Consider the following 12,138-nt stretch of genomic DNA (forward strand, 5'->3'; position numbering starts at 1 on the left):
CGCTGCAACGCAAAACTTTGCGAACCGCTCGCCCATTCCATTTCCAATTGATTGGTGTTGCTAAGTTCTTGGCCCCGTGAACGAAAATAGAGCCATTCCTCCGAATTCGGTTGGGTCGGGTCCATTCTCCGGAGGGTGAAATTAAATTGAAGTGAGGGTTCACAAGTCCCGGGAGTCCTTAACGAAAACAAACTAAGCCAGTCCCGTAGCGTGGAATTTGTAAACCAGCCTATATAGAGATTTGTAAATTCAAAGTATTCATTAGATAGTCCCACAGGGAAGACCACCACCGCTATGATAATTCCAAGGGCAGGAACCCCAGCAGGTTGAAAACTCGCGGTTGTGCTCACCGTCCTCTCCGGCTGGGAGCCGGCTCCACCGAGGTACCGCGACCCAGAGGGATGTACTCCCCCAACCAATCAGCGCCCTCGGCGGAAAACTACAAGTCCCAGCATGCCCTGCGCCGCCCCGTCGGGGACCGCAGGCCGCGCCCCAGAGTTCTGTGCGTACAGGTGGAGGCCTCCGCTCGCGAAACGCGGCGACTCCGGAAGTCGCGCGCAAGGGCCGGTGGACGCTTGGTCCCCCGCTGCGATGGCTGTGGCTACCCTCGCGGCAGTATTGGCTGCACTAGGCGGGGCCCTGTGGCTGGCGGCCCGGCGGTTCAGCGTACAGCGGCTGCCCGGAGGCGGGGACTCCGGCCTCATGCACGGAAAGACCGTGCTGATCACGGGGGCAAACAGCGGCCTGGGCCGAGCCACGGCCGCCGAGCTGCTGCGCTTGGGGGCGCGGGTGATCATGGGCTGCCGGGACCGCGTGCGCGCCGAGGAGGTGGCGGGTCAGCTCCGCCGCGAGCTCCTCCAGGCCGGCGACCCCGAGCCAGGCCCCAGTGCCGGTGGGGCTGGCGAGCTCGTCGTCAGGGAGTTGGACCTCGCCTCCCTGCGCTCGGTGCGGGCCTTCTGTCAGGAGATGCTCCAGGTGTGGGGCTCCGGGAGCCAGCTGAACATCTGGGGACGGGCGGGTCTCGGCGGGCAGGCGGGGAGGGGCCGCCCAGCAGGGGACAGCGGGAGCGGACTTATGTGAGTCAAGGGTGTGTGACCTTGGAAATGACCGAGACTAAAAGTAGAAACAAATGAGGTTTATGAGTTGCAGAAAAGTGGCAGGGCAGGCAAATAGGTTTCAAGGCTGTTGACAACAAAATGGGCAAAAGAGGAATGAATATAAGCAGTTTGAACATTACCTTTTGTGCCTGGGAGGAGATACACCAGGTTTCTGGATTGGTTTTCCCTTCTCCGAAGTGAATCTGCACCAAGCCATCTGCTCTCGGAAGACCTGAGTGCACGTAGAGGAAAATGGTAGCCGAGGAGCTTGGAGCAATCTTTCTTTTTTTCCTGCTTGGGTAGGAAGTTAATCTCTGCCACCAGTGGACTCATTAGCACCATATTCTTAGCCAGGCTCTGGCCTGATTTCCAAATAGATGAAAGCAGGGAATCCCAACGGTCATGTGCTCAAAATAAGAACAGAAATAAAAATAATACCTAACATTTATTGAAGGTTTTATGTGCCAAGAGCTGTTAAAGGTATTTCAGATACTTAAAATTTGAATGGAATTAAAATGCCCTTGGCTATTACTATCAGCAAATCTTAACCGTAACTCTGAGGTAGGCTTTATTGTCCCCATTTTACATTTGGCAACTGAGGCAAAGGTAAGGTAAGGGAATCTGCCCAGAGTCTGTCTCCAGATCTCTTGCTTTTAACTCCTATATTCCTGCCACCTGCCAGTGAGGTGGGAGATTCCTTTGTTTAGATGGTAAATATTCCACTAAAGTGGATGTCCTCTATTGAAATTAAGGTAGAAGCATTTTCTGCAGAAGTGACTGGCAAGAAGACATTCAGAAGAGTGTAGTTTAAAATTAGCTAATTTTGGAAATGCAGTCTGAGTCAGGATCAGAGGTTCCCGAACATTCATCTTTTCAAAAAGACTATCCACCACTGTATTTATATAGTAATTAGATTTAGACAACCTAGCTAAGTATTTATGTCCTAACAACTTAGTGAATTGTTTGAAAAAATAATACACATAGTTGAAAGCAAAAAAGGTAATTTTATTTCTTCAGTAACCATAGTTACTAATGGGAAATGTGCACCTGTTCACTACACCAACTTCTCAGACTGGAGTCAGATCCAACATTGCCGCCCTCATTTCTTGTTCTACATTGGTTTTTAACTGTACTTTAATTATATTGCAGTAAAAAAAACAGCTTTGCAAATATGTGACATCAAAAGGAATACAGTACAGTATAATGTAATTCAAGCTGTGAACCACCTGGAGCTAGTAGCTTTTGAGATGTTGAGCAGAGTATCACTTTGTTTCGTTTGAATATTGAAAGTTCTCCATTAGCACCTTTGAGAGGTCCTTGTGACACTCCAGAGCACCTTGATGCAGGGTTTGGGGCTCTTCCAGATCAGGAGAGGTTTTTTGTTACCTTTATGGCTAGTATTTCACTACCAGGTAAAACAGGCTAAGAAGTAAGAAATAATAGTGTGTAAGAGATGTTAGAAGTGTTAACGTGGGTCTTCCTCGTCACTAAAACGTAGATGGGGGGGCAAGATACATTTCTCATTCCTAATACCTGTGGTATTTTACAACTTTGGCCACTTGAGACAGAACCAATTAAAAGTTAAGGAGATAAAGACATAATTAGGTTATTGGTTGTGCTTCAAAATATTAAGTTCCTTCCTGGCTCTGAAGTTCTGTGACTAACCAGATTTTATAAAAAAAAAAAAATGTAAGTGTAAATTTCTCACAGTTTGGTATTCTTGGTATTTATGTCATTTATTTCCTAGAATTTAAAAAAAATAATAAATGATAAAGTCTTGAAATAACACAAGCCCAACAAAGAATGATGTACCAGAAATGATTAATACAGGAAACTCTTCCAAAGGATTAGTGAAAAAGAACACTCCTTTCTTTTCCCCACGGGTGAACTTTTGCCTTCTTTTTGAAGTTGACTATTGGAAAAGCTAAATGTTCTAGACAGACAAAATGAGAAATAGTTAATCCTCTGACAGGTAGGTTTTGATAACAGTTGTGAAATTTAACACATTTTTCTTTTCACTTACAGTTGGCAAAAGGGCCAGTGAAATTTGAAATTTGACCTCAAATTTATTTAACTGTAGGTCATCACTATGTCTTTTTACACCTGGAACGTGTTGTACATTTCGTTTTCTTTTCCCATCAAAAGAATCAGAAAGGAGCCAGGAAAAAGCAAGGGAAAACCAACTGATGTGAATTAGGAATGAAAGACTTCCCTTCGAGGACAGTCTATAAATTTTAAGACTTTATGTAGAAAGATGCAAGAGGACATGGTCAAAGTGTAACATTCTGACTATATAAATCTTCTAAGTTAGGAGCCCCTCAAAGTTTGAAAGAGGCAAATTTCACTTAGGGAAAAATGAACTGTGAATTTAGATCATAATAGACATTAATAGTATTTGTTGGTTCCGTCTCTTCTGTTAACTCTCTTGCTGTTATTGTGAGACTTAGAATTCATGCTTCATGTGTTGCTTCTGTTATTTTTATATTACCTGTTTGATTTTTTTCCTCAATGTTAATTTGTTTATGATCTCTCCAGTCTTAACTTGCATTCCTGACCCTCTCTATTGCTTGTCCCAATTTTTTAAAAATGACTTAAAAGTTGCTCCATCCCCATGGTTCCATTTATCCTTAGAAAACTTAAAAAATAAAGCAATTCTTGTTTGCCCCCAGGGTTGATACTAGAGCTCTGGGAATTGATGGCCTGTCTTCTGCTGTATGTCTACTCTCTAGCTCACATCAGCTCCAGCTCACATCAAGTCTCTAGCAATGGCCTGAAAATCCCATTTAGAAAAGCAAGCCAGTTTACCAATTAGGAGCAGGGGCATCACTTTGATATTTCATCTTGAGATTTTTGTCACTTGGGAACACTAACTTCAGTGCTTCAGCTTGTTGATGGAGTTGTTGAGAGCAGATGAGATAGTGTGAAAAGCACAAGGCCAGGCTCCTATTAGGCATGCAAGTCATTTTTTGTCTCTCTAACTGTTGAAAACTCAGGCATTTTATGGAAGTTTAGTAGTTTGCAAAAATTGTTCTAAAAATTATTTTAGGTACATTTAAGGCCTGTGTTCATAATTCTGCAATCCTTTTTTGACATTTAAAGGAAGAGCCTAGATTGGACGTCTTGATCAATAATGCAGGGGTCTTCCAGTGCCCTTACATGAAGACCGAAGATGGGTTTGAGATGCAGTTTGGAGTGAACCATCTGGGGCACTTCCTACTCACCAGTCTTCTCCTTGGACTCCTCAAAAGTTCAGCACCCAGCAGGATTGTGGTAGTTTCTTCCAAACTTTATAAATATGGAGATATCAACTTTGAAGACTTAAACAGTGAACAAAGCTACAGTAAAAGTTTTTGTTACAGTCGGAGCAAACTGGCTAACATTCTCTTTACCAGAGAACTAGCCCGCCGCTTGGAAGGCACAAACGTCACTGTCAATGTATTACACCCTGGTATTGTGCGAACTAATCTGGGGAGGCATATCCACATTCCTCTGTTGGTCAAACCACTTTTCAATTTGGTGTCATGGGCCTTCTTCAAAACTCCAGCAGAAGGTGCCCAGACTTCAATTTATCTAGCCTCGTCAGCAGAGGTAGAAGGTATGTCAGGGAAGTACTTTGGCGACTGTAAAGAGGAAGAACTATTGCCCAAAGCTACGGATGAGTCTGTTGCAAGAAAACTCTGGGATATCAGTGAAGTAATGGTTGGCATATTAAAATAGGAACATGGAGTGAAAGAGCTAGTTGTAAAACTGGAGGACAGTTACATCTGTGGTCAGGAATGGTGTGGCTTGTGTGACTTGCTACTTGAAAACAATTTTGGTTTTATAGTACATGCTATGAAGTACATATGGAGATTTTGAAGTGACTAAAAAGTTAGAACAAAATTTCCAAAAAGATGTTTTAAATATATATATTAAGCATATTGAATAATTATAATGAACAATTATAATTTAAAAATTAAAATTGAACAAGTATGGATTACCAATGTTAAAGAATTCAGTGATTTAAAATAGGCACACCTTGAGAAGTTTTTCAAATATCTTAGAGTTTCATGGCCAAAGTATTCAATATATTTATTACAGTACTGGCTTCTATATGATAATATGCCGGTTGTGTGTGCACAATTCTTGAAATAAATTTACTGATGCAAGTTAAGTTTCACTGAAATTAATCCTTTATCATTTCATTGTGTGGTATGTCCAGTGTCTTTTCTTACCTCAGATTCTGCATGCGTTTAAAAGAAGTATTTCTAACTCCCAAATCTGTATCATGGTGTCATGTCCCTGCTTAGAAACCTGTGGTGATTTTCAATTGCCAATAACGGTAGGTTTACAGCCTTTTTTTCCTTTACCTTTTATCTCTTTTTTCAAGCTGCAGAATTTTTTTTTCAAAAGAAGTCTTAACTCACATGTAGAAGCTGGATGGGTAAAACGGGTTATAGCATTGCTACAGAGTGGACTCTCCTGAGGCCATTCCTGAGGGGTCTTTGTAGAATATAGTGGTTTATAAACCATTTCTATTTGAAGTTTAAATTCTTTAATATGCTGCCCACAGGCTTACCTTTTACTCTCACAGTAAGTGCTGTCCACTAGAACTTTCTGCAGTGATGGAAATAATTCTGTCTACACTGTCCAAAATGGTAGACTCTATGGGTAGTAAGTACTTGAAATACGACAACTGAATTGCTCATCTTCTTGAATGTTGATTTAAGTTTAAATAGACACCTGTGCCTAGTGACTAATGTCTTGAGCAGCACATCTCTAGTCATTGCATTGTATAACTTAGGTCCTTGCTATAGGCCAGTCACCTGTCACTTGCCTCTTGGCCTTTCCTCATACTGTTCTTTCAATCTGGAATACCCTTCTCCTTTGTGCTGGAAATACTACCTAGCCTTTAACATTATCTTCAAATGTATTCCTTTCCAATCCCTGTAGGCAGAATCAGTTTTCTTTCTACTTTGTTTTCATTAATCTTGGCAACTTTATTGGGAATTTAGTGCAATAATTACTTGTTACCAAGTCTAGACAGTTGGAGGAAGCCTCCAAGGCAAGAGCTTATTTTATTTTCTTACCAGTTTTCCTTCCTCAAGAATCAAGTAGAATACCTGACACAGAATAAACATTGAATAATGATGTTTGAATTAGTTAAGTAGTGAATATACCAACAGTGTGCTTAAAAATAGTTGAGCCTAAATAGGAATACTGTAGGCATCAAAAATAATTATTCATCTTAACTATCTCAAGATTGGAAAAAAAGGAATTATAATTGTAAATGATAGACTGAACTACAAAGAAAGAATGTAATGACCATTTTGGTCACAAATAGTCTATTATTATTTGTAATACTATTTATCATATCTGGTTACCAGTATCACTTTTTGAGAATGGCAGGACCTTGAGCAGATCATACAGAAGGTCTGTTTTCTCCTAGAACATTGGGCTGTGAACGTGAGGAACACGTAAGTGTATCATCACAGGTGTGTCTGTGCAGGTGTAGTAGGTATAGCTGCATCCTGCTCTTTGAAACATTTTTACAAATAATCCTACAAAGAGACCTGCTGAACTTAGAAATATGGGCAGGAAATACACCGCAAGCAACTTGGAAAAATGGAAGCTAATAAATCTGTCCTACACCTCTACTTCATTAAAAAGGGGCTTTTTTTTTTTTTTTCATTTTATACCATCTTTTCTGACTGCATTTTGATACCTGATGCTTCTCAGGGGATTTGAGCCTTTTGTAAGACTTGAGCCTTTCAGAGTTCTTGTTTGTGGCACCATAATAAAATAAGATATATTAATTTATCTTGATGGAAAACCAGAAAGTCATCTGGAAACACCAGCTCCTAAGGTAAAATGAGCTGCCGTTTGGAAGATGTCCTTCCCACCCTGTGTTTGATGGAATGGAAGAGTAAAAAAATAGCTATAGTGTGACAAGTTAGATTTTAAAGATTATTTAAACCCTTTGCTCCTCTCTTCTTTTTGCTGACTGACTTGTAACTATTTCACTGCTGGGCAGAGGAATAAACAAAAGGCAATTCTGTTACTTTGATACTTATTCTGACCCTTTGCAAAAAATATTGTTAGAAGCCTGTGGTAACAGAATGACTGAGCAGGAAGCCCATTTTTGTATTGGTTATTGGCTTCATCTTTTGAAATACAGAACAAGCAGCTTGTTCTGGGAAAGGGCAGATTGCTGGGTCTTCTGCCTCAACTCAAAGTAACTATTTTGTATAGTGGGATTGTAAAAGGGGTTTGGAAAAGGGGTTTCACTGTTCAACCACATCACCACACGGAGCCTGGTTTACAACTCCACTACTTAATTCTCCCTTGACATTGGCAAATTACTTAACCTCCCTTTCTGATTTCTCAGCTCTATCATTGAGATAATCCTTTAAAGGATTGTTCAGTGACTAAATGGGCAGAGTATATGAAGTGTTTAGCAAAGTGCCTGGCACATACGGTCACTCATCTATTTCCCGTTCCCCAGTGTACCTAATCATCACTATTAATAGTAATAATAATTAGTAATGTTTAGATATTAATGTTAGTAATGTTCAGCATATGTAGGATTGAAACAAAGCTAGACCAAGTCAGCAAACTTCTTATAAAAGGCTAGACTGTACATATTTAAAGATTCCGCTGTGAGCAATAGCAGTTATCTGCCTTCAGCTCCCTCCCCTCGCAAACCTGCTGGGCCTGGCTGGAGATCTGAGAGAACCTTTATTTGAATATTTAATTGATTCCAAATGCCCTAAGGAACACTGAAGGCACAACATGTCACTCATCACCCTTCAGGGGCTTGGCCCCCACAGACAGCTTCAGATGTTTCACAAACCTCTGGACCATGGGGAGGTAAATTAGTTACAGGTTAACATGGTAGAAGGTAGTTTATTCCTAAAGGAAAGTTAGGAGGAGTGCTTGGTTTTATGCTGACAGTAAGGAAGGGTTTTTGCTAAGTTAGATGTTTAATCAAAGAACAGTGGAAGCACTCTTAATTAACAATCATCTGACAGACTTGCTGTAATAACTGATGCTCCGTTCTCCTTGTAAAACATACTGACTGATGCCCGGGGCATGCTGATGTTCTAAGCTGGCAGGCTGCCCTACAGCACACCCCTGGCACTTCTGCTCCCACCTGTTTTATTATATACTTAGGAAGAATGCATTAATTTATTCATTCAACAAATACTTACTGAATGCCTGTTAGGAGCCAGGAATTATTCTAGGCTCTGGGGACACAGGAGGCAATGAAGAAAACCCAACCAATCCTGTGTGCAGATGGGAGCTGTGCTTATTATTAATCATAATAAGAGTTGTTGGTGATAATACATACTCATGAAATGTGAGTACAAAGAATGTCTATGAAAAGTAAGCTGACTTCTTTGTAAAAACTAAATGAAGACAAGTCACTAGAAACTTATGATTGAATAAAGTGTAAAATCAACTGTGAAACACTAAAAATATATGTAAAAATCTAAAATGTATCTAAAGTTAGTGCTTTGCAAGTCACTTTAAACTTGGACTCCATTTTTAAGGACACAGGCTGGAAATCATTGACTATATTATTTAAGAGAACAGTGTAAAAAGATGGAGTTCCAAGTGAACTCTACACTCTGAAAAACAACAAAGGTAAGTCCTTAGCCTTACATCAGAAGATAAATGAAGGAGCATGTTATATGTTTTTAGTTCAATAATTCTGTGGTGCCTATGATTCATCTTTATCATTTCCTTTTTACCCAACTTTTTCATGTAACCCACTGATTCCAAAGAAGAGGGCATCTTTGTATAAAATAGGCTACCAATGACATTTCAGGGAAGTTCTAACTTGGAGTGAAATAAATGTGTTTTGTGTAGTGAATCACATTTTCCTGAAGATTTCTAATCTAAATTCAGATATGTTTTATTTTCTAAAATGTCCCAAGATACTTATTTGATTATTTGATATAGTTGGTCCCTAGTGGTTTTGCAGCGTAAAATCTATTTTCATCATCAATCCTGTGTTTGCTTCTCTCATTTAAAGCTCCTATTGCGTTAAAAAAGTAAGTTCCTGATCATTTAATATAGTTACTTCTCATTGTCATTTTATCTTAAGCGGTTGCCATACTACATATGAAGTATTTCAGCCTGGTTTGCTCTAGGTTGCAGATTTTGAGGTCTAGTAAAAACAACAGTAACAACATCAACAAGAGCACTTCTTAACCTCTATAAATTCTGAAATAAGAAAATCCTTGAATCTTTCCCTTTTTTTTTTTTTTTTGGTATACCCTAGAGATCTAGATAGTTATCCAGTTATTAGCCAAATGGTTCTAAATCCTAATGGCACCATTTTTGCTATTAAGAGAGCAGTAAGCTGAGTAAGTAAGTAGAAGTTTAAGTTGTAAATAGATTCCAAAGATTTTTATCTGTGCAGACCTACATGAAGTATTGGCACTTTAGGATACATTTTGAAGTGTACATATGGTTTGAGGATACGCCAAGCACAGAGAAATATATAATCATTATTAGTCTGTGAAAAAAGCAAAGCGAATTTCTGCCACCAACCCATGAAAGCACAGGAAATGGCTCCATGTAGTAGGTGTTCGAGTCTGAGCATTCTGTTGACAGAAGCAGGCTCTACCCGGGGGTTTTGTGTTAATGTAATCAAACACTTCAGAGCTGCAGCCTCCAAGCTCAAGTCCACCCACCTCAGAGTTTATCTTTAGCTCATCTGGAAGAGTTTATTTTAAACACTGAACATTGTTTGCTGCTGTTGAAATGAAAGTGAGAGAGTTACAAGCTTTCTTCCACTGCCATCTGGCAGATTTACTGATGGATCGGGTTCTTTAATCCATGTAGCCCCGTGTGTGGGAGCTATTGTCTTTGTGTTGATCATGCAGCTGGCTTGGCTGAACTTTAAAAAGCTCACACAAAGCTATCAAGGAGCCATACTATAGATAAATGAAGTTGGGGGTGTTGCAAAAGTCACCGAAGCCTTTTGAGGAGGGTGGAGAAGGCTTGGATGTATATTTTTTTATTTCTCCCTGAACACACATTTTTACATCCCTAGTTCTCTTTGTGAACTGGAAGAGAGGAAGGTAACTGTATTTGAATATTTTGAAAGAAATAATTGAAGCTACAAATACGCTTACATTGGAAAGGTATGCAGCACAATAGAAGGGAAAGACAAGCAGATTTTGGACTTTATCTAATTCGAGTCCATTTGGATGTAAAAAGGCAAAGAGGTGTGCTCTTCTTTTCAGTGGAACCTTGTTTTACTGATTTTTTTATATTATGTGTGATATGAGTACATTCATTAATACATACATCACATACTTAATCATTAGTTGTAGCATCCATTTAGAACTATACACAACCTCACACAGTGTATGAATTATACAGTTATACTAATTATAATTTACGACCAACTCCAATGCACAATTTTGATCATATCCACAAACACATACACATCCATTAAGGGATTACATGTGAACAGGGGGACACGTGCAAGGTAGAACACCTTCAATAGGACTTGTGTTAAATTTATAAGAATATCAAAATGACCAAAATGTTCTGATAAAACAAGGAATGGGCGAGCATGCCAGTTCTTCCCCAGCACACAGGAGCCTTTCTCTAGAGGCTGCCCCATCCGACTGTGTGCCTGGAGCACCATGCTGGCCTCCAAGAGGAAAGACACAATCAAGAGAAATGGGCACACTTTTGGATTTGGAAACTGTGCACTTTCGTCAATTTTTTTCTGTAAAGGTCCAGATAGTGAATAGTTAAGGCCTTGTGGGCAAAAAAAATTTTTTTTTAATTTATAAGATATCAGAAGACAAATAGAACCTGAAATATCTTAGGTATGATCGATTGACATTCAGTTTTCTTTCTTTCTTACATCTGGAGCACCTTTTTTTATCATGCATAGGCTGGAGATTTTGAAAACAGAAACAAAACCTACATTGTTTGTGCTGGATGAAAACCAGTTTTGAGATTTTGAAGAGAGAATTGAAAAGGAGGCCTTATTCCTACTGTCCTTGGCTACTTTCTGCTGCTTGTGGAAACAGAAATGTTTCTATTTGGTCTTGCTTCCTCTGCTTTGTTTTGAATAACAAAAGGCATTGGGTTAGGCCTGTCATTCCGTGTCCACTCACTTCTTCATGAGTGTTGAGTGGTGATGGCATCCTGCTTCCAGTTTCCCAGTCTCTGAATCATGGCTGTGTGTTGTGCGTCAGTATTTTCAGAATCCTTCCCACCTTTCTGATTATGGCAAAAGTAATAACTTCCCTTTTGTAGGTCACTTCTGTATTATGTCTGGATTCATTCTTGTTACTATAACCTACCCCACTCTTTAAACCCTTCCCATTATTTTGCATGCACCAAATTACTATATTCCATACCTTTCTCCTAAATACCTGGGAGGATTCTATTTCCTATTTGAAAAGTATGGATTAACAGGATTACTGACAGGAGAGAAGAAACATAAATTTGCAAGTAAAAACCGCCTTGCAAATGAGCAAGCAATGGCATATATAGCAGACACTGGCTAAAAATAATAATAAGTATTACACTTTGAGAGGGAGGGGGCCGATGAGAGAGAAATCACAGCAGTGTGATGCTTGGGCCTTAGTTTAGCAGCCTCGGATGTCAGCTGACAAAGAGAAACTACCAACAGGACCGGAAACCTCTTTCCTTTGGGTAGCACAATGTATCCCAGTGAGGAAATCCACTTAGGAACAGCTTAGAATCAAACTACTCTTGACTAGCTTTTATAGCATCAGAGGTCAGGAAGTTAATCTGAGGTTGAATGTCTAGCGGTGATCCTCTATTAGGCGACTCTGTAGGCAGGAGGTTTATGCTCTGGGTGGCCGCGGCTCTTGGGGTGGCCACGGCTCTTGGGGTGGGCCTTGTAGGATGCGCTCCGGTGCTGCTCACTGTACCACCTTGTAAGTAACGTCTTCATTTTTCTTTTTTCAAGTATGTGTTTATCATCTAAATATCGCTCTTCTGGCTCAAGAAGCATTTTGCCTCCAGTGTACCTCACAGAGAGGTAGAAGGGGCTAAGTGA

General features: G+C 40.1%; 1 protein-coding gene and 1 long non-coding RNA gene across 2 annotated transcripts in view; one reads left to right on the plus strand and one right to left on the minus strand.

Annotated features, from left to right (window-relative positions):
* Positions 1–457, minus strand: part of LOC140844384 (uncharacterized) — a 47,828-nt gene extending 47,371 nt beyond the window's left edge. The window contains exon 1 of the long non-coding RNA XR_012122610.1: positions 351–457. This is a non-coding gene — a long non-coding RNA (uncharacterized lncRNA). The remainder of the gene's footprint in view (positions 1–350) is intronic.
* A 16-nt stretch (positions 458–473) lies between these two features.
* RDH14 (retinol dehydrogenase 14) lies at positions 474–5,262 on the plus strand. The gene is made up of 2 exons (XM_017672594.3): positions 474–975; positions 4,197–5,262. The coding sequence occupies exons 1-2, from the start codon at positions 592–594 to the stop codon at positions 4,812–4,814; spliced, it is 1,002 nt and encodes a 333-aa protein (XP_017528083.3). The 5' UTR covers positions 474–591; the 3' UTR covers positions 4,815–5,262.
* The last annotated feature ends 6,876 nt before the right edge of the window (positions 5,263–12,138 follow it).

The sequence above is a fragment of the Manis javanica genome, chromosome 1 (genome assembly GCF_040802235.1).
Source record: "Manis javanica isolate MJ-LG chromosome 1, MJ_LKY, whole genome shotgun sequence".
Lineage (NCBI taxonomy): Eukaryota > Metazoa > Chordata > Mammalia > Pholidota > Manidae > Manis > Manis javanica.